The following is a 23,047-nucleotide window of genomic DNA, read 5'->3' on the forward strand; positions in this document are numbered from 1 at the left end:
TTGGGAGGAGAACAATTGAGTCGGACGTCCTTTAAAATACCGACTCATCAATATTAAATAAAATGGAAAACCAGGATAATCTATACAGCTCAGAGTTAGTACAGCCTGGCTTGTGTCTTATTCCAATTTGAGGGTTTTTCTCCTGCTACAAAATAGCAAAGTTCCTTAAGGGACAAAACATGGCTTTCCTGCAAGAGGGATTTGGTTTCCTGTTCTGGTCCAAATGGGTCAATAACTTTTTTTTTTTAATAACAAGTCCTTTTTTTGTAGGGGAATGAGTCATGCCCTTCCCTAATGGTTGGCCGTGAAATCCATATTTTGGCTATTACAAACTTATTTTCCAGGGAGTTTTTCTCCTGTGAGTTCAGCCCAATAAAGTATTAAGGAAAAAGCCATGGATAATGGAGAGAAAAAGGAACAAAGTGAACACACCCTTCATACCCACACTTCATGGGACTTCATATTGTAGGGTGTAAGCTCCACCAGACAGGCTGCTATCAGCTGGAGGGAAGTCAGATCGGAGACAAGGCTAAATTCCGTGTATCCACAACACCACTGATACTCACTTATTACACTCTGTGTAAGATGATCCTATCTCACACACACATCTGGGAGGAGAAGACTACGAAGAAAAGGAAACTTGTAATTTCAGGATCTGAGTATCCATTCAAAACGAGCCCAATGCTAGGACAACTGATTTTTGCCATAGATCTCTAATTTTATTTATTTATTTATTTTTATTTTTTTTATTATTTTTTAAAGATTTTATTTATTTATTTGAGAGAGAATGAGAGAAAGCACATGAGAGGGGGGGAGGGTCAGAGGGAGAAGCAGGCTCCCTGCCGAGCAGGGAGCCCGATGTGGGACTCGATCCCGGGACTCCAGGATCATGACCTGAGCCGAAGGCAGTCGCTTAACCAACTGAGCCACCCAGGTGCCCTAGATCTCTAATTTTAAAGTAAGAATAATATTGTTTCTGTTTGCAACGTACTCCTCATCTCAGCACATTCTCCTTGCATTTGATCGTCATTGCGTCCCCGGGGTGCCACACTGGCTGGGACAGCAGTATCTGCACACATTCTAATCAGCCCTCAGAGCTTCTCCCGGGGGAGACATACTGACACCCCCACCTCCATGGGGGGCTCACTTGGGACCTCCAGTCCCAGAGCAGCCCTGAGCTTCCAGGTGGCTGACGGATGCCCTTGACGTAGCCTCCAGAATGAGCTCTGCCCCTAAGCCATCAGGATGTTAATTAATGTGGGCACCAGGCTCTGGGTAGGGACAGCACCAGAAAGCAGAGGGCATCCCTAGCTGTCCCAGCCTGAGGCTCCATGTAATCCTGATGAAGGCTCTGGGAGCGCTGGGCTTCCCTACAATCACTGTGGGGATGAGTAAGTCCATAGCACTCACTCATTCACTTATGACTGACCAGAAGTCAGTACTATGCAAGAAACCGAGCATGTGCAAGGTAAGCACTGTTCTTTTCAAGTAAGCCCTGACTGTCATGGTTTGTTTTCCTTTGCTTACATTCCTACATGCATCTTCACAAAGCATATTTACAAACACAGCATGGCGCACACCTAAGGAGGGAATCGTCTGTCCATGTGAATTGGACGCAGTGAACTCTGGCCAGAATGTGCTTCTAGGCAAGAGAGACAAATGGGGCAACCTGTCACTGGCATCTTTCTGTTTAAGATAAATTGGTTGGGGCACCTGGGTGGCTCAGTCAGTTAAGCATCTACCTTCAACTCAGGTCATGATCCCAGGGTCCTGGGATTGAGCCCTGTGTGGGGCTCCCTGCTTCTCCCTCCACCTCTGCCCCACCCCCCCGCTGCTCGTGCTCTCAAATACATAAAATATTTTTTTAAAAAAGATAAATTGGTTCAAAAAAGTAAGGATGGATAGTCATTTTTGTTCCCATTTCTCAAAACTGCCCATTCTGGCAAATATGACTATATCTTGTGAGAACAATTGTGTAATCATATCTATTGAAAGTCAAAAGTCGGAGTAGATCTTTTGACGTGGCTAGTGAGGAATTCAGATATGGCTGTTGCTCAAAGATTACGGAAAGCACTTCGGTTACAGTGGGTGTAGTTAAAATAGCCGTTGGCAATCCTATGAGCCTCGTGCTCTTCTAAGTTAGATCAGACACTTTTAGGATGGCGCCATCTTGGAGTTTTGATGGTGAGGAGAGCCAAAGCCCAAGGAGACACCAGAACTACTCAGGACAGCCCAGCTGCCTGGTGATGGAATTAAATCAGTTCCAGGGGCCCGGCTGCATCCTCCTCTCCTTACACCATGCTGTCCTCTTTTCAAAGGCTTTAATATCACTTTTCTCTGTTCTTAATGCTGTGTCCAAGAATCAAGTGGGAGAGAAGATGCACTCAGACCTGCAATCCCCATCATCTTTCCTTCCAATCCTGGGTTTGGCAGAATCCAGGGCAGGACCACGTGCTATAAACCAGATGGGGCAGACACTGCTGTCCTGCCCACACTCAGGGGACCAGCGTGGCAGAGCATCCCAGACATGTTCTGGCGAGGGAGGAGAGAATATTCTCATTCCCATTCCAGCATGGTCCTGGGCAATGGGTGGGACAAAACTCTCTTCCTGGGAGGGTGTTCTCCATCTGCTTTCTCTTATCTTCGGGGCACGGCCATCCTGACAGATGTGCCCTTAGCTGAACCCTTCAGCCAAAGGAAAGGGCGTGCCGGCTTCTGGCGCATGGAACTCTCAAGTCAGTTCGGCGTAAATGCACAGCAGGAGGGATAAAGCATGCCAACAAATGTGAACTGATCCCCGCGAAGGGCAGGGGGTCAGAACTTAAGAATCCAGGTTCTATTATGTGAGATGATGAGAAATGATCATTCTCTTGGCCACGGTCCTCTGTGGGAATGCCTGAGGGATGGCATTTCTTTAGAGGAAAAGCTGCAGAAGCTGTTTGGTTGGGATCGATATTTCCGCCAGCAAAACACTGGGCCACATAAGCTCTCCGATGGTGATAAGCATCAGAGCAATTCTGGGACATTTCTCTACTGGCAAGATCTCTTCTTAGAAGGAGCAAACCAAGAGCACCCCACTGGAATATCTGATTTTCTCTTAATGACACTCATTGAAGACACTGGGAGTCAGCTGCGATCCTCTCAGTCTTTTGCTGCAGGACTGTCTCAAGAGCGAGACCTGTTCACAGACATGTGAATGCACGGAGCGTGTTGATTACTTCCAATAGGCAACTTTAATGACAATTTCCGAAAGCCAGAACTTTCTGAAAAGCTTGTGAACAAAAAGGAAACGAGCCCCTGTGTAGATCAAGATAATAATATGGGCTGCTCATGCTCAGGAAGGCTGTGATCCTGGTGGAGAGTGTGCCATGCGGCCCAGGGGGCTTGGGAGACGAGCTTCAAGCCCAGTGGGCCCCTCGTGAGAGCGTAGACACAATCCAGGTACAGAGGCTTGGTGGGATGTGGAGGAGGAAAGTCAAAAAGTAAGCCACATGTACAGTGTAGCTGGAAGGCCAGGGCCAGGGGACTGGCTACATGTGGGGTTCACCAGGAGGAATCTGGGGAGGACTGCAGCAGAGAACTGTGGGCAAAAGACACAAACCCACACGATGTGTATGTGTGAGATGCCTGCTGGGGTCTGATGTGAGATTCCAGCTCAGGAAACTCAAGTATCGTTTTGGGGGGAAATGTTCTCATTCATATAAATAATAAAACCCCAGTGACAAAGAAAGCAAAGGTTTTCCCTTTCAAATGTGCATGCAAATCTCTTATCATCTTCATGGTGGCACGTTCCAAATGCTGGCTTGGAAGTGTGGTGTGCTACGGCTCATCAGGAGTAAGATCTCACGTGTGGTGCTCTTGCGAGAAATGCGTTCCCCAAACCAAATGAGGACTCTCGTATGGAGTGGCTCGTGAGCATATGATTCATACCATGAGCTGCATGAGGAAAGGGAACGAGAACTCTGGATGTACATCTGTGTGAGCTAATCGAAGGGCATACTGAAAAGATACCACCCCGTGATGCAGAAACAAAAGCAAGGTGAGAACAAATTTCTTTGCACGACATCTGACTGTTTCTAACATGTGTATCACATCAGGGAGGCTCCTCTGTAACTCTAAGTAACTGAGTCACGAGGTGGAGGAAATCAAGCTGAGGAGATTTCTCTTCTGGTGAATGAATCTTCAAGCAAAGTGGGACGATGTCTTTAAGAAGCAGGAAGCAAGCTGTGATTCCACCGTGGCTTTCTGGGTTGAGCTGACCAGCCCTCCAAAGCATTGTTCAAAACCCTCATTCCTCATCTGCACGTTCATCATCACTGCTGTCTTCATGGATCACGTTGTAGAAGAGAGCGGCCACAAAATTCAGTGTCCAAGGGGCACCCGGGTGGCTCAGTCGGTTAAGTGTCCAACTCTTGATTTCAGCTCAGGGTCATGAGATCAAGCTCTGAGTGGGGCTCTGCACTGGGAGTGGGTCTGCTTGAAATTCTCTCTCTCCCTCTCCCTCTGCCCCTCCCCCCTTGTGTGCATGTACTCTCTCTCTCTCTCTAAAAAAAAAAAAAAAAAAAAAAATCATTATCCAAAATAGGTTTATCATAAGGGGCGCCTGGGTGGCTCAGTCGATGAAGTGTCTGCTTTCGGCTCAGGTCATGACCCCAGCGTCCTGGGATTGAGTCCCGCATCAGCTTCTCCCTCTCCCTCTGCTGCTCCCCCTACTTGTGCTCTCTCTCTCTCTCAAATAAATAAGTAAATAAAAATTAAAAAAAAAAAGCGAAATAGGGTTATCATCCAAATGGTCTAGGGAAAATGCCACACTGCAAAGAACACAGGACAACCGCATTTGGAGGACCGTCCTGGACAGAGAAGTGCGGTCTCGCTCCCTGGAAGGGAATCGGAGCGGGCACCTGTCAAGGGCAGAGGGATAAAGGGCTGACCTGGGGAAGGAGGCCATCTAAACTCCAGGTGTCACCAATAACAACGAACACGGGGAAGCATTCATTTTCTGAATATCGACCCAGTAGATCCTTGTAACAACTCTCAGAGGTGGGTAATCATAGGATTCCCATTCTGCAGGTCAAAAACTGGGGTGCTGCGCAAGTGGCTTGCCCAGGGCCACACCCCAGCATGTGCCAGAGCCAAACAGGCTGCTGGCAATGGGAAAGAGGTTCTCAAACTTGGTTGCACCCCAGAACCCCCACCCCCTGGAGCTCTGAGAGATGGGGAAGCCCAGGCTGCACCCCAGATGAACGTCAGCAGAGACTCTGGGATGGGACCAGGCATCTGTTGTTTTTCTTTTTTAAAAGATTATGCCAGAATACACCCAACCTAGAATTTACCATTTTAATCATGTCCAAGTATACCATTCAGCAGCCTTATGTCTACTCAAATGTGGTCCAGCCATCACCACATGTAGTTCTGGAACTCTCCACCACCCAAAAGGAAACATTGCACACATCCTGGAGCCACCTCCCATTTTCTTCTCTCCCCCCCCCCCACAACACACACCGCCAGCCCCGACGGACCATGACCATGCTTTTTTCTGATGCATGGACTGGTTACTGGTTACTTCATATAAATGAAACCAGACAACAGGTGGTTTCCGTATCTGGCTTCTTTCCCTTAGCAGGCTTTCAAGGTTCATCCACGCTATGGTATATGTCAGAACTCTAGTCTCGCTATGGCTGAATAATATTCCTTTGTCTGGACAGTCCACATTCTGTTTACCCATTCATCTGGTGATGGGCATTTAGATTGTTTTCGACCTTTGGCTTTGGTGAATAGAGATGCTGTGAACATCTGAGTACAAATGTTGCTTGAGAGCCTGTTTTCAGTCCTCATGGGCATCTAGGAGTGGGACTCTGGGTCACAGGGTAATATTCGATATTGAACTGACTGGGGAACTGCCAAACTCTTTCCCACAGCAGGCATGACACTTTGCTTTTCCACCAGCAAGGACGAGGTTTCCAATTCTTCCACATCCCTGCCAACACTTGCCATTTTCCTCTTTAAAAAAAATTTTTTTTTATCTATTTATTTAAGAAAGCACATGTGCCCACAAGAGTGGGGCAGAGAGGGGCAGAGGGAGAATCTCAAGCAGACTCTGCTGAGCATGGACCCCGGCATGGGGCTCAATCTCATGACCCTGAGATCATGACCTGAGCCCAAATCAAGAGTCGGACGCTTAATCAAATGAGCCACCCAGATGCCCCATCCTCTTCTTTTTTGTTTTTTAATTATAGCCATCTTAGTGGGTGTGAAGTGTTATCTCATTGTGGCTTGGATTTGCGTTTCTCCAGTTAATCATGATGTTGAGCATCCTTTCGTGTGCTTCCTGGCAACCAGGCATCTGCTTTTGGTGGTTGAGATTTAAGAGCCACAGGTCAAGGATCAAGGTTAAGAACCACTGCTCCTATCTTCTCCCCCAACCATCACACCACACTGCCTGGCTTACAGGTGTCTGGCTGTTCTTCTCTCTCGGGATAGAGCCTCAGAGCATCAGCCGCCAGCATTTTGGGGGCCCCGGCCTCTGCGGGGGGCTGGTGTTTGCATGCATGACAACCCTCACAAGCAGAGTCTGCCCGAGAGCTACAATCCCACCCTGCGGACATCCCCTTGGGAAAGCACATCACAAAGCAAATGGCGATGTTTTTTCGGGGCATACCTTAAGTGGCTTTCATGCGTTTGAAGTAAATCATTCATAAACTTTGGTATTTTACTATTCACAAGTTACCAGTGACCCCACCCCTGACCCCTCTCTTTCTCTCAGAGGTTCTGATGCCCCAAAGGACACTCAGCTGATGCACTGCATGTTGTCATGGCGACAGGGAGGGGACCTCAGAGTACACACATCTTCAGGTCGCTCTTAGAGTTTGCCTGCAAAGTCCTCAGCAGGTTTCCTGAGGTTCTCCTTTGTGATCTTGTGCACCTGACCTTTAGGGCTAAGATTCTGCAGTTCTCCTGAAGTGCACGCTGTATTCCTCCATGAAGACATTAACTTTGGTTGCAGATAAAGAGAGAGGCAGGAGGAAGGCGGCTTCCGGGGAGCTGCAAGTCCCATAGCATGGCGGGGGGGTGGGTGGCCAGCCCAGGGTCCCGGGGAAGCTGGGGAGTCAGAAGACAGGCCCAGAAAGAAGCTGCAGATGTTCCCATCTGAAGGCAGATAACACAGAGGGGGCATCACAGGAGATCGTGGTATCCCTCACAACCTTCCCGCTTCAGCGGGAACCAGCCAGGAGGAAAACCGAAGCGCCACGACGGCTACCAGCGGGATTGCTACAACACATCAGGAAACTGGAGAGAGACAGGTCTGTTGATAGGACTGCAATCCTGGGAGGAGGGTGACGCTCTCATCTTTCTGCAGGGAATCTGGGCAGCCAGTGGGTCCCAGCTCAGGGTTACAGGTGGATGGGCAAGGCTTCGGCAGGCAGACTCCTGCTCTCACTAACCGGGTCACAGGTGGCAGTGCAAGGCCACCTCCCCAGGTGGAGGGGACAGAGGGTCAGTTTTCTCTCTTCTTCCCTCCCTGGTCTTTCTCTCTGATCTCAGGCTCCACTCTGGGGCCCTTGACCACGTCTCTCTTTGCTGGATTCTAAGGTCACCTGCACTAGCCCCACACAGAAGTATGGCTGCTCTTCGGTCCCTCCCTCTTGCCAGCTGGGGTCCCCTCCTGACCGGCCCACTGGAGCCCCTTTTCCCTTCATCTTCTCCCTCAGGAGCAGCTGCTTCTCAAAGATGGCCCAGAGGTTCTTCCTAGCACGTGAGGTCTCCTTTTGGCCTTTCTCCTTTCTGGATAACATTAATGCCCTCTGGCTTCCCACAGCTCATTCCCGAATCTCCCCGGCTCCCTCCCCGGGAAGCTGGCTAACCTTCCTACCCTGGGGCCCTTAGGACTTCTGGCCTGCATCTGTCTGAGATCTGCTCCCCCAGCAGCCCTTCCGAAACAGCCCTGCAAGGGGCCATCGAGGGCGTGAGCCTTCCAGAATGTCAGCGAAGGGTGCGTGTGTGGATGACTCAGGTGCACCCCCGTCCTGGGTCCTGCAGAGAATCACTGCCCCAGCCAGCCTCTGTGGAACAATGTCCCCCTAATTATGCAGAGTGTGTGTGTGTGAATATGCATACACACACACACACATACAGTAACTCGGTTCTGCCACAAACAATCTCCCAGCATTCCCATTTTATCCCAGAAACTTCAGGCCCTGTTTCGGGATCACTGTGCCATGCCCGAGACAAACCTCACCTTCCTTCCTGGGTTGGGGTTGGCTGTCAGGCCCTGCACAGGGTCTCCTGGCCTGGACAGAAGGTCCACCTGCTGGTTTACTGAACAGGCACCCCACTAGCTCCCCGCATCCCTCTCCCTCTATCCGAGCCCGAGGGCAGATCATCGTCCACAAAATAGCTCTTCCCACAGGCTTGGCTGCCTCTTGGCTGGTTTCTCCTCCACTCTTATCCGTAAGTCAGTGTGAAACACCAGTGTCAGTCGCCTCTCTTACAAATTCCAGAAAGGCCACAAGTACCCGAGTTCTGAGGCCCATGGTGCTGGGCCGTTTCCCCCCAGAACACCACTCACCGGGTGATTGCCCTGGAACCTTCTGCACCTGAGGGTCCTAGGCAGGTGTGTCCAGGTTCCTGGTTTCTCCCCAAGTCACACTTGCTTCTGGAGTCACTCACGCCCGTGTCTGTGTGTGCGCGTGTGCATGTGCGTGTGCGTGCGTGTGTGCATGTGTGCGTGCGTCCATGTGTGTGTGCATATGTGTGTGCGTGTGTGTGTGTGCGCGTGTGTGCGTCCCACACCGGGAGCCAACACCATCCCTGCTCTGGCCACAGCTTTCTCTCTCGCTTTATGAGCAACGTTCAAGCTGGCTGCCCCATTTCCTGAAGCGAGCATAGAAAGCGATTCTTCTCATTTTTTGGGTGTTTGGGGGATTTGCTGTCTCACAGACTTGAGTTACTGCCAAATGCATTTCACTTATTTTTCCAGAACGTCTGGGATATGGACACAAACGTCGTCACTTACTTCAGACCGTTCTCACATTTTTTTTCCCCTTCCATTAAAAACCGTGGCAGGTGACATTCTCTAGGGCATTTGTGTGCATGTTGGTGTGTGCGCACGCACACACACACACACACACACAGAGAACAGAGTACTTATCACTTCCATAGACCCTTAGACACGGGAGGCAGAGAGGGGGACCCCAAAGGTGTTGAGATGTGGAGAATGGTCACGCCCTGGCTCCGTGGTCACTGAAGTGGCCTGTGCACCCTGGTGGTGGTTCAGCAGAGTAACCCGACCCTGCTCACCCACCAACAGGAAAGGCACACGGCCTGGGCGCATCCCACGCCAAGATCAGCATCGGTGTGGACCCCAGAAACCGCCTCGTCTCAGCGTTCCAGGAAGGACCCCAATACACAGAGATGCCACGGATCATTAAAATTACATTGAAATGGTCACATTACTCTTCTTCTATTTTGAGTGCCCCTGGACCTAAATGTTACGATTTCCCGGAGAACCTGCAGGGAGCAGGTGATTCTCAATCCTCCAGGAGAAAGCAGAAACTCTATCCTGGCCCTGGGACGCCCCCAGCAGATGTGCCCAGGGGGCCTCACCACCTGCTTGCCCATGGCCTGTCCGTGGCCATCCATGGCCCGTCCTTGGCCGATCCTTCCTCCGGGCGTCCAGGTACTTTAATGATCTGTGTTTAAAAGAGCGACTTCTGGCTTATATGTCCCATGATCTCAGGACAAGCCACGCCCTTAATTAAAGGTCATGATTTGTACAGGTCCACTTGGACAAACCTGCCCTCACCCTTGCCGCGTGATTCGCCTTGGATCTGGTGGGGGTAGGCGCAGGGGCTGGTGGGGGTCTTCTAGACCTTTCTATGTCTCAGGCCTGAAGTGGGAATGCTCCGGCCGTTCCAGCCCAGACATTCTCGGGGTCAGATCCTCCCTCCCTGGTGGGGCCTCAAGGATCTTCAGAGAGAGGCAACCAGTGACCCCCACCAGCACCGCAGACCCTCCTCTATGGTTACGGCATGTTTCCCGAGGGCTGAGGACCACCTGCCCTAGCCCGCTGGGGGTCATCACTGTTTTGTGCTTGAGTTTCCCCCAGATTCCAGTTTTGTCGTCCTTGGTGGGTCCTGACCACCACGGGGGACTTAAGGTTCCTATGGGACATGTCATGTCTCCAGGAAGAAGCCCATGGCGCAAAGGATGCCTTTTACCTGCATGGCATTTGCTTGTCAAACTTGTCAAACCCACCTCCCCTCTGGTCTATGAGAGGAATCAAGAACTTCTGATCGAGGGGCACCTGGGGGGCTCAGCTGGTTAAGCATCTGCCCTCAGCTCAGGTCATTGATCCCGGGGTCCTGGGATCGAGCCCCGCATCCATCAGGCTCCCCGCTCAGTGGGGAGTCTGCTTCTCCCTCTGCCCCTTCCCCTCCATCCCTTTGCTCATGCTCTCTCTCAAATAAACAAATTCTTTAAAATAAAATAAAGTAAAATAGAATAAAATAAAGTTGACGAGGCTTTCAAATGCGCCATTCTTGTTTCTTAGTAATATATCACCGTTAATTTTGTTTGTTGCTCCCAATTATTAAGGCTGGTAGTTACAGATAGTCACAAGACAGGTAACAAATGATTTTCTTGTTTTTCTGTTTATTTTATTATCTTCTGTAGCTTTGTAAATTATTTTATCCTCTTTTTTAAGATTTTATTTATTTAACAGAGAGACACAGTGAGAGAGGGAACACAAGCAGGGGGAGTGGGAGAGGGAGAAGCAGGCTTCCCGCTGAGCAGGGAGCCCAATGCGGGGCTCGATCCCAGGACCCCGGGATCATGACCTGAGCCGAAGGCAGACGCTTAACGACTGAGCCACCCAGGTGCCCCTATTTTATCTCTTTTTAAATTTAATTTAATTTTTATTTTTTCATCATGACAAGTGCACTCCTTCATCCCCATCACCTATTTCTCCATCCCCCACCCACCTCCCCTCTGGTGACCATCAGTGTGTTCCCTAGAATTGAGAGTCAGAGTCTGTTTCTTGGTTTCTCTCTCTCTTTTTTCTTTCCCTTTGCTCTTTTATTTTGTTTCTTAAATTCCACATATGAGATCCTATAGTACCTGTATTTCTCTGACTTACTTTGCTTAGCATTATACTCTCTAGCTCCATCCATGTCATTGCAAATGGCAACTTTCAAATAACTAGAATAAAAATAAGGAATCATCCATGTGTACGCTAAAACAAATGAAATCTCCCCGAATTTACTTGTCTAGTGAGATTTCATTACTGAATAGATTTTTATTTGGTTAATTAATATTAATATTTCAATTTATTTAGTGAGATTTTGAAATTTAATTGAAAATCAATTTGTTAATTAATATTAATATTTTATTACTGGAATAGTCAGTCATTCCACTACCGAAATATTATTAATGAAAAACTGACACATTTAATATGTGTCATTGATTTAAAGTTGCTGGAGATTTTGCTGTCGCTTTTGTTTTTGGTTTACAGCATGTTCAATGACGTAAAATCACATATGCAAGGTTCTAGTCTCCTACAAAGTAAATGAGTAAAATGGCTGCTAACGGCGAGTGGATTTGAACTCAAACCATTTCCTTAGAGCCTCTCCTGTGTTACCATCCAGGAAAGGAGCAGAGAGCAGGAGACACAGAAAGGAGGACTCAGGCTCCATGGCCCCACCTCAGGGGTAATGTCGGGGGCTGCCAGCTACCCAGAAAGCCCACTCTCCTTCCTCTGACCTCACTGTAGGTACTGTCACTCGGGAGCCAGGCATGCTACTCTTCCCGGGCTCCTTGCAGCCACCTGCAGCCTTGTCATCAAGAAAACATGAGTTGACATGAGGTGCAGAAACTTCCAGACCAGCCTATGAAGACCTCCTGCGGGGTCCCTACATCATCACTCCTTCCAACCGATGGAGAGGCAGATGACAGGGACCATCTCAGACTCCTGTGTTGTTGGAAGGTTAGCGCTTGATCCCTGCAAGGATCGCATATTAGGAGGTCTATGAGAGGAATCAAGAACTTCGGGGGGCTCAGCTGGTTAAGCATCTGCCCTCAGCTCAGGTCATTGATCCCGGGGTCCTGGGATCGAGCCCCGCATCCATCAGGCTCCCCGCTCAGTGGGGAGTCTGCTTCTCCCTCTGCCCCTTCCCCTCCATCCCTTTGCTCATGCTCTCTCTCAAATAAACAAATTCTTTAAAATAAAATAAAATAGAATAAAATAAAGTAAAATAAAAAAAATAAAGGAGTAACAAACTATGCAGAAATCAATTTTCACTGGCTGCACTCCTGAACATGGCATGCATGCATTTGATGGGTACATATAAGCCCCTCCTCCTCGTTCCAAGCTCTGCACTAGTCACTAGCCATACAACCATGAAAATAAAATAATAATAATAATAATAATAAAATAATAATAATAATAATAATAATAGGGGCACCTTGGTGGCTCAGTCAGTTAAGCATCTGACTCTTGATTTCGGTTCAGGTCATGATCTCAGGGTCCTAGGATCGGGCCCCATGTCGGGCTCAGCCCTTACTTCGAGTCTGCTTAAGATTCTCTCTCTCTCCCTCCCTCCGCTCCTCCCCCCACTTGCACATTCTCTCTCTAAAATAAATAAATAAATCTTAAAAAAAAAAAAGAAAAATAAGAGCTTTACTCAGAAATACAGAGACTACACAGCTCATACATACGCTTGACTACCCTCAGATTCTGACCCCCTTCCCCATGCGTTAGGACCAACTCAGGAGCTGGGGACCTGTGGGGGGGGCATGTGAATAGAGCAGCATCCGAATCAGTGAAGTGTTGACTCAATGGAACCTAAATAGAGGCATGACATCTGCTTGGGAATACTCAAATCCCACGCCACAAGTTGTCTGGAATCTGCTCTATGTCCCATTGTGATGATTTACACAGAGGAGGGCCTTTGTCATCAGGAGCCAAAAGGTGAATGTTCACTTTGGCCAAACTCTACTCAACCACACAGGACTCACAGCCCACCAAGACAGAGCAGTCTAGGAAATTCAAGTGCAAAGGAAAAATCAAACTCTTCCTTTCTGTAAATCATTGTATTTTCAAAGGAATAAGCTTCACCACCACCATCTGCATTTAGGATTTGCTCGTATTTTTGCTCTAAAGCTAGAAAACCATCCAGACAAGGCAGAAATCCACTCTGCTAAAAGAAAAAAATAAATATCATAGACAAACCACTTAGGAAATATCGCTAACTATGTATTCTTAGAGTTCAACCAATATCCTCTGGCTAAATATGCAGGTGTGTATATGTTATATACATGCATACATAATACATAAAAATTTCTTTCAAGCCCACCATGGCAAATCTATTCTTTTCTTACTTTTTTATTTTTATTTTTTGTTTTCTCTTTTTTTATTTCCTTGGAATGTCCATGCAGTGGTTACTGTTCAAGCTGGTGAAATTATCTCAGTTTCCAAAGCACGATGCCAACATTTCTGAAATGCCCCTTCCTGAAAGCTGATCTGAGTATCTCCTCCAGGAGGAGATGCCAGCCCTCAGTGATCACCAGATGATCATCGTGAGCACCTGGCCCATTCCCCATCCCCGAGCAGGCCTGCCTTCCCCCAGGTCCTCCTGATGGATGATGGACCACCTCGGAGGCTGGGTCCCCGCAGGGCCTGCCCCTTTCTGCACAGACCTTCCTCATGCTGCAGCCGTCCTTCTGCTCGCTGACTCCACCCCTCGCCAGCGCTTGGGGTCTTGGTTCTCAGTCGCAGCAGTGTTACCTGGGAGGTCCTCAGAAATCCCAAATCGCAGGCCCCACCCGGTCCCTTGGACCAGAATTATTGCAAGACCCACGATGCCTTTGCACTTGGAGTGTGAGCAGCCCCGAGCCAGGGGCTCCCCTTGTGTGTCTTTCCTGAATGCAGGGCTTGGCCTGGCTCCTCTCTGTACCCCAAGTGTCCTGGGGTCCCCTGTGTCTCCTAGGGCAGAGCCTCCGTGAAAGTCTGCCCAGTGAGGGGCTGGGGGCAGGGGGCCGAGGGAGAGGGAGCACTGTGTGATGAGTTAGTTCAGAGGAGGCCCTGGGTTCTCTTCTCCTCCCTTGTGCTTTCTCTCCCTTCTCCCTTCCTTCTGTCCTTCCTTGTCTGTTTTTTCTCAGTGTCAACTCTTCTAATTCTGTCTCAAGATGCAGACTTCAGAAAACAAATCATTACGTACAGGGCTAAATAATATAAAAATCACCGCGCATTGTGTATGGACAAATACCCACTCACCACCTTTATTAAAACACAAAACCGGGGGGGCGCCTGGGTGGCGCAGTCGGTTAAGCGGCTGCCTTCGGCTTGGGTCATGATCCCAGGGTCCTGGGATCGAGCCCCGCATTGGGCTCCCTGCTCAGTGGAGAGCCTGCTTCTCCCTCTCTCTCTGCCTGCCTCTCTGCCTACTTGTGCTTTCTCTCTCTGTGTCAAATAAATAAATAAAATATTTAAAAAAAAAAAAAAACAACACAAAACCTTCCAAGGGGCCGTGACCCTCGGGGGCGGAAGGAGGGAAGGGGTCATGTCAGAGTCACACAGGCAGCTTCCTCTGTGTTTGTTGTACTTCTTAAAAACTCACAAAATGGTAGGAAGCAGATTTGGCTCCCTGGGAACATTTGTTAACTGTGGGCAGATGACACATGACTGTTTCTTTTATTCTGCGACTCTCTATAAATTGGGACTCTGCTGAAAAATTTCCCAAAGGAGAGACCCTCGCATGCACTTTGTGTTGAAGGAAGGAATGGAGCCTGGGGAGGGGAGGGGAGGGGAGGGGAGGGAAGCAGAGGCCACAGCCCTGCTCATTTGCGAGTCCTGGCCGGCAGGGACAGCTCCCCGGGAAGAAAAGGAAGGAATCCCAGTACACGGGAAAAGTTAAGATGGAAAAATCAAGAGAGTGGCACAACCTGGGAAGGGGAGCAGGGGCCACGGAGCAGGGAGAAATCCAGGGCTTGGGAAGCCTCCAGGCTCCAGGGTGGGAGAACCGTCCAGAGGGATCCGATTCATGCCACCAAGGAGCCCAGCCTGGAGCAGGTGAGTGATGGCAGAGAACGCTCCAGGGCATGGACCTCAAGAGGCAAATCCCTTTCAGCGTCAGGAGGGAGGAGATCCAGCAGATGGCAGCCCCAGGGCACTGCCCACCCGGCCAGCAAGCCCCTGGACAAGCTGGAAAGGAACGGTGTGGAGCTCAGAGGCCAAGGGATGCCCAGGAGGAAAGCTCATTTTAACAAAAGGTGGCATTTCCTTCTCTGTTACCAGGGACTTCAGGAGGCTGTCAAGGGCAGCGCAGCAAACTTTGGACACAGAGCGACACATCCTGAGTAGATGCGGGAGGCCGGAGTGCGGCTAGAGGCCAGGAAGGAGGCTGCGGGTGCAGTGACAGCCGAGCTGGAAGAATAGGCAGGACAAGGGTTCAAAGGTAACTCGAGTGCACGGACCCGGGAGACCACGGCGTGGGCAAGCTCCAGCTTCGATTCTCTCAAAAGGCCAGATGGACGCCCAGGAAAGCGTGTCTAGGACCCTGGAGGATGCTCCCTGATGGGAAGAGGTGGGGAGAGTGTCTGGGAGGGGAACCCATGGAGGCTCTTGCTCCGAATGAGGAGAGGCTACTCTGGGCAGTGCGGTGCCTTGTTGGAACCCACCTTCTGGAAGCCTCGCTCTGCCTGCCAAATGCACCAGCAGGAACCTAAGGGGCGAGGCCGCAAAGGAGGTCATGGATGCACAGCCAGCCACCGGGAGACTTGCACCGTGGTGACCCCCGGAGCAGAGAGTCCCACGTACCGGGAAGGTGGCAGACAGGGTTTGGGGATGGCCCGCGGATGGCGTGGGATAACAGAGGGAACATGCCCAGGTTATGGTCTAAGACCCAGGAGGAGAGAGCTGCCATCCCCTGAGATGGGACGGACGCCGAGGGGCTGGGAGCTCGCTTCTCTCCACTGACCTGGTGTCACAAGCAACTTAAATGCCATTCACGGAACCAACGCACCTGCTGGCTACTTAGACTCTGGTCTTACACCTGCCTGTCAAAGAGCAGGGAGAAGGTCATGAAGGGCATGCAGACAGTACGGAAAAAGAGATATTCATGTCTTTTGGGAACACAAGGAAAATCAGTATTTTGAAAGGGACATTTTCTACCTCTCATCCCTACAAACATCACGTTTTCAGCCAAAAGGTTAAAAATCCATGTCTCTTCTTTTCATCCTGAGAACCAAGCATTGGCATTAGGCACTGTCAATCAACTTCAGTTATATATTATTCTCATTCTAAGAATCACATGCTCAGGGCGCCTGGGAGGTTCAGTTGGTTGAGCATCTGACTCTTGGTTTCGGCTCAGGTCATGATCTCAGGGTCGTGAGATCGAGTCCTGCATCGGCTTCCATGCGCAGCGTGGTGTCTGCTTAAGATTCTCTCTCACTCTCCCTCTGCCCCTCCCCTCCCCATGCGCACATGCTCTTGCGCTCTCTCTCTCTCTACAATAAATAAATAAAATCTTAAAAAAAAAGAAAGGCTCAAGAAAACACATGAAGTGACAGAAAACTGGGCTGGGCTGTAGGCATTCTATGGGATTCCAGCCTTCCACTTTTAAAACTTTCCGTATGCCGTCTTTCTGTTACTTTTGAATACAAAACGCTTTAGAAAGGCACAAAGCCATCAAAACAGCTCTTTGAAATTGATTTATAACCGAAATGAGTTCTACATCACAAACACGTGGCTCAGCCCTCCGGACGTATTTTTCTGCTCTCAATATGTGGACGTTCCAAAAACGAAATCTGAGCTTTTCCGAGGCCTGGCTCTGCTTGTGGAAACACTGACCCCTTGTGGCAGCAGTGAGTCAACACACACTCCCGGGAGAAGCCCCAAGTTCTTCGGGATCCACTAGAGACAGGATTCTTCACGGGCTCGGGCACCCTGGGGTGCAAGTACAGCATCTCTGATAAGCATGGGACTCGGGGCAGCTTAAACTGTGGAATTTCCTTTACAACTTAGTTTTGAATAACTTTTCCTAAAAGTGCTGTTTTACTGGTGGGCGTCCCTATAAACTTCTGGGCTCCTCACTGCAGGCCTCTGATGCTGCAGGTGTCCCCATCAGGGCCAGACTACTCTGTGGGGGACACTCCCACCTGGTTCCCAAACACGGATTAGGGCTTTGGATATGGAAATCACTTCCACCCATGAGAAGCAAGCACTATGCTGGTAGAGGATTTACATAACTGCCTTAACAGGGCAAAGGGTCAAAGGGCCCCAGATAATTTTAAGGTTTTTTGTTTTTCTGTTTGTTTTGGTTTGGTTTTGGTTTCTTAATTGAGACAGTGATTTTTGAAAATCAGTCACCAAAGGACTTTTTAACTTTATGGTAACGAATAGTGCAATGGTATCTGATATAACTCACGTTGATAAATTTTAGATTGGTCAAATTTGTAGAATCTGGCTTTTTTTTTTTTTTTTTTAACAAAGACAAGGGGCCCATAAAAGGTCAGTTACTATGGTTCATTTGCCGACTTGCCCAATGGCCCACAGTTAGTAACAGGACCAGGATGAGAACTTGGGTCACTTTCCTCCTCCATCAAAGCATTTTTCACTTTATGGGACCGATGTGGTATTTCTGGGTGTGTGGCATTTTTGTGCACGCAATTACAAATTAACTCAGGTACCTCATTCCATCAATGTGCATGATTTATCACTGCTGTTCATGTGATTTAGGGACAGGGCAGAGGATGGGGACAGAGGCCTGAGAGCAATGTCCCCTCACCATTAATCACATCCAGTGGTGACCGACCATGTCCCCTCCCTGCATCTCGGCATCCAAAGGTGAGAGATGAGGGAATTGTGTGCTATGCATGGATACAGAAGGGAGAGTTTCCCAGAAAAATGCAAAATTCCATGAAAACAGCTTGACATTATTAGGGAGGTGATTATATTTACTGATTCAAGGGCCCTATGATTAAGAAAATGATGATTCTTGGAACAGAGTAAACTTTGGTTTACATGAAATTAACTACCTTTTCAGGGAAGATCTAATGACTTCTGGCTATCCCCATTAGGATACTTTCTTTTAGGGGCACCTGGTGGCTCAGTTGGTTGAGTGGCAGGTTCTTGATTTCCGCTCAGGTCATGATCTCAGGGTCGTGGGATCAAGCCCTGGTTTGGGCTCTGCACTCAGTGGGGAGTCTGCTTGAGACTCTCTCTCCCTCTCCCTCTGCCCCTCCTCCTGCTCACACACACACACTCTCTCTTTCTCAAAGAAAGAAATCTTTTTTTAAAAAGGATATTTTCTTTTAATGCACATCTATTCTCTTCAGACTCTTATGATGAACCACTCATATTTTCTCAAGGGAAAGTAAGCAATAGTTTCTGCAAACTTTTTAATAAACTCTGAACGAGTTTACTCCCATTTCAGAATGCTTCCCAGAGTGTTAGGTGAGCTCTGTGATTGCTGACCGTGCAGGGTGGGTGGTGCTGTACCCACTACACAGACGGGGAAAGTGGAGACAGAGAGGTGCCCTTTGCTGTGTGAGATTGAAAGCCTCGCTCTCACACCCTAAGGGCAGGGCACTCAGCTACAAGTCACTGGCTTGGGGGGAAATTTATAAAAACAAGAGCGGAGTGCTCATAAGGGAAGTTCCATCACCAACACACCATGCTTGATAGACGCGAGCGTAATATCAAACATAAGACATAATGGACATAAAGAAATATGAATATGAGGGGCGCCTGGGTGGCTCAGTTGGTTGAGCATCTGCCTTCGGCTCAGGTCATGATCCCAGGGTCCTGGGATCTAGCCCCACATCGGGCTCCCTGCTCGGTGGGGAGTGTGCTTCTCCCTCTGCCTCTACCCCCTAATCATGTGCACGCTTTCTCTCTCTCTCAAATAAATAAATAAAATTTTTTTAAAAAAGAAATTGAGCATGAACATAAAATACTTAAGCAAACATAAGCACCTGTCCAGATTTGGTCAACCACTCAGCCTCTGGAAGCTGGCAGTTTCTGCGTCTTCATAAGGAGGATGAAAGATCACAGAACTCAGCACGGGCCCGTCACGGGCTGGCACGCGGTGGTCACCATCACAGTCTGCCGCCATTATTTTATTAAGTGCTGTCCTGCCCTATGGCTTCAAGCCCAGTAAACTCTGCTTTGGAGGCCAATAATGGATCTGTCACATTGCAGCTTCACTTATTAACTCTGGTTTTCAGGAAAAGTCACCCTTCATTTAAAAAAAAATAAAATAAATATCCTGGAAAACTCTCCATTTAACGCTCTTCAGCTTTGCATTGCACAAACGGACAGACCACGGAATGAGTGACAAGTGGTAGTTCACTGGAGGCTTAATTTCTAGTTCTCATTATGAGCGAGTTTGAGCGCTTTTCCATTTATTTATGCACCACTTCCTTTTTTTTTTTTTCTGTGAAATTTCTATCTTGGTCAGACGTCATCATTCTTTTTTTTTTTTTAATCAAAGCAGAGTAGACAAACCTGTATTCAACGGTCACCACGATGAGTACTGTGTCACACCCTAAGGGCAGGGCACTCAGCTACAAGTCACTGGCTTGGGGGGAAATTTATAAAAACAAGAGCGGAGTGCTCATAAGGGAAGTTCCATCACCAACACACCATGCTTGATAGACGCGAGCGTAATATCAAACATAAGACATAATGGACATAAAGAAATATGAATATGAGGGGCACTTGGGTGGCCCTCATATATATTCATATATATGAATATTCATATATTCATATATAGAGTGTTATTACAATATTATTGGCTGCATTTCCTATGCTGCACTCTTCCTCCCTACGACTGGAAGTTTGTATGTCTCAATCCCCCTTCACCCCTTCCCCCATACCCCAACCCGTCCCCTCTGACAACCACCAGTTTGCTCCCTGTATCTGAGTCTGTTTCTGTTGGTCTTTTGTTTGCTTTGTTTTTTAGATTCCATATAGAATTGAACGGACAGAAAACATGTGCTATATATATGCAATGGAATATTACTCAGCCATCAAAAAGAATGAAATCCTGCCATTTGCAATGATGTGGATGGAGCTAGAGGGAATCACACTAAACGCAGTAAGTCAGACAGAGAAAGACAAACACCCTGTGATCTCACGTACATAAGGTTGTCATTGCTTTTCTATTTCAACAACCCCCCCCCACATCTGTCATTTGGATTTTTACTTTGCTGATAATATTCTCTCCCTCTCTCATTTGTCATTCAAAAAAAAATTTTTTCCCCTGAAGTCAAATTCACCGGCATTTTCAGAAAATATTCCCTCCTCTCAATTTACAGATGAATTCACTCCTGTTTTCTGCTAATTCTTACATGGTTTCAATTTTACATTTACATTTCTATATATTTTTTATCCTAGTGTTTACAGTGAAAATGCATACGATTTTATCTCTTGCTGTTGGGCTCTTCAATGATCAATACGTTTATTTCCCTCCACCGATTTGATATGTTGCCTATATTGTATTTCAATTTCTGTCTTCAGTTGCCTCTGGGGTTTCTATTTGGTTCCATTGAGCTCTTTGTGGTCAGGATAACACAGTCTGAATTACAGAGGTGTTAGAAGTTATTTTAAAACTACCCAGGCTTATCCATTACCCTTGTCTTTCAGAGTTTTCCTGGCTAGTTATTGCTTGCTTGTTTTTCCAAGTAAACTTTATAACTAATTTATTTAGCTCCACCACAAAACCCAATCAACATAATAATGTTGAATCTTCACATCTAAGAACATGGTGTGTCTTCCATGTGTACAATTCTATTTTTGTGTGTCTTTGTGGTATTCTATAATTTTCCTTATAAATGCTTTGGATATTTCCTATGGAGTTTTTGCCTAGGCTCTATCTATTTATCTATGTCATGAATATATTTCCTTATGTTGCACTGAGAAAAAAAAATCACACAAATGAGCAATGCCCACTACAAAATTTATGCTTCCATTCTTTGCTGTAGAAAAATTTAAAATACCTAGCACATTTGCAATAAGAAAGAGTGTGAGCAGCCAAGCCCTCTAGTGTAAGTAAATAGATTTCCCACTCGAACACAAACGTAGCTTACAGAGTACATGAAGTATTAGAACACATTTTCCAATAAGTTGTGGCCAAAATCGAGACTATGATTGCAGATTAATGCGTCAATGGACATTTCAAACTATTCTTAGTTGATTTAAGTCTGTTTTATAGCAAAGCAAATGACATTGTTGATGTGGTCATGGCAGGTAAAGACTTGCTTAAGATTTTACAACTAAAGGGGCACCTGGGTGGCTCAGTCGGTTAAGCATCAGACTCTTGATTTTGGCTCAGGTCATGATCTCAGGGTCATGAGATCGAGCCCCACGCTGGGCTCTGCACTGGGTGTGGAGATTGCTTAAGATTCTCTCTCCCTCTCCCTCTGGCCCTCCCCTACTGCTCACAGACACTGTCTCTCTCTCTCTCTTAAAAAAATAAAAATAAAATAAAATCCTTTTGAAGTGTAGTCTCACAGTTTAGGAACTGGTAGATTTCAGGATGGGAAAGAAGGCCATGTGGCCCCCAAATCATTAGCTGCTCCTGAATGTATGGAAGCGATTCCAGAGGGTGTAAATTCAGTTAATCTAATTCTTGAATCCTCCTGATCATGTTGACAGTACAGAGAAGTAGGAACTAAAAGACCCCACAGCTTCTAAATGTAGCATGGGCAGGTAAACGGGAAGCCATACACAGCTTCGTGCATCTGTTAGACTGAACATACAAAAACCAAACGACTAAACTAATCTACAGTCCTATTTTCTAGAAGGTCCTATGAAGCAGTGAGAAGCCCGCCTGGTTAGCAAGAAGCACCTGTGGGATTGGTACTCACATTCGAGCCCTTTTCCAAAGCAGACTTTGAGGTGTCCTCATCGCTGTCCAACCCGGACCGCCCAATCTGCTCGGCCTGGAACACAGACACACCGCACGTTATCTCCAGGTCAAAGTAAGACCAAAAAGTCATCCTCCACGATCATTACAGCACAAAACCAGCATGGTCTTCAAGGCAGCAGGCTCTGCACTGGGTGGTTGTAATCCACGGCCACACCCCTCAGCGCAGGAACCCCAAAGCCCCGAACCAAAGTGCTCACTGATCTGAAAACCAGTTTTGAAATCTGTAACTCAAGGGAGGGGTTTTCTTTTTGCTTTTCCCCAAAAGCATATCTTCAGCTTAGAAGATATATAATAGGAAAACAGTAGTTTCATGAGTCTGAGCTGATGGAATTTGCTCAGAAAGCCAATTCATTGGCTAGTTTTGGGGGGATTTCTGAGTTTTAAATTTGGTTGGTTTACCACTGTGCTGCTCATTGAGTATATACAGAAATAAATCACCAAACATCTCACTGTCTGTCCATAAAAGATAAACAGTAATGACATCTTACTTCATTCTTCAAGAGGACATTTTGCATGACGGCGTGCTGGCCGCCAGCTATATATTCATTGGGCACAACCGGGCTGCCAACCTGACCCCCCAACATGAGAATCTTTGGGCAGATGACCCCAGGATCCCATTATTAGCCTAGGTCTTAGGGTGATTCTTAGGTACTTTTTCAGAACCTCTGGGTTAGGGGAATAAATAATGTCAAAATTGTACAAAATTATCATGTTTTAAAAACAGTAAAATAACAAAGTTTTAAAACAAGGAAAGATACGCACCCTCATCTACTTCATCCAAAATGATATCCCTCAAATATATCCTCTGTTGAGATCTTATACACACACACACACACACACACACACATATACATTTTTGGCTTTAAGGAGATATTGTAAAGACCTCCTTTAGCTTTAACTGCCTTGATATTTCTCCATCCTTAGCGTTCTGTCCTCTTGAGACATTTGTGGACTATCTGGCATCATAAGATTTTAGAAACCATGTAAATAATGATTTCCTCCAAACCCTCTTAGTATTAGTGCAGGAAAGTGGAGTCCTGGATGTGTCAAGCATTACAGCATGAACGGGCGAGGAAGAGCCAGGGCTCGGGAAAGACAGGCTGGTTTGAACTCGAACAGCC

At 47.5% G+C, this 23,047-nt stretch overlaps 1 protein-coding gene across 1 annotated transcript in view; it reads right to left on the minus strand.

Moving 5' to 3' along the window:
* Positions 1 to 23,047, minus strand: part of COBL (cordon-bleu WH2 repeat protein) — a 289,484-nt gene that overhangs the window by 131,021 nt on the left and 135,416 nt on the right. The window contains exon 6 of the mRNA XM_044920215.1: positions 21,865 to 21,939. Within this exon, the coding sequence (XP_044776150.1) occupies positions 21,865 to 21,939 (75 nt within the window). The remainder of the gene's footprint in view (positions 1 to 21,864; positions 21,940 to 23,047) is intronic.

The sequence above is a fragment of the Neomonachus schauinslandi genome, chromosome 12 (genome assembly GCF_002201575.2).
Source record: "Neomonachus schauinslandi chromosome 12, ASM220157v2, whole genome shotgun sequence".
In the NCBI taxonomy this organism is placed as follows: Eukaryota; Metazoa; Chordata; class Mammalia; order Carnivora; family Phocidae; genus Neomonachus; species Neomonachus schauinslandi.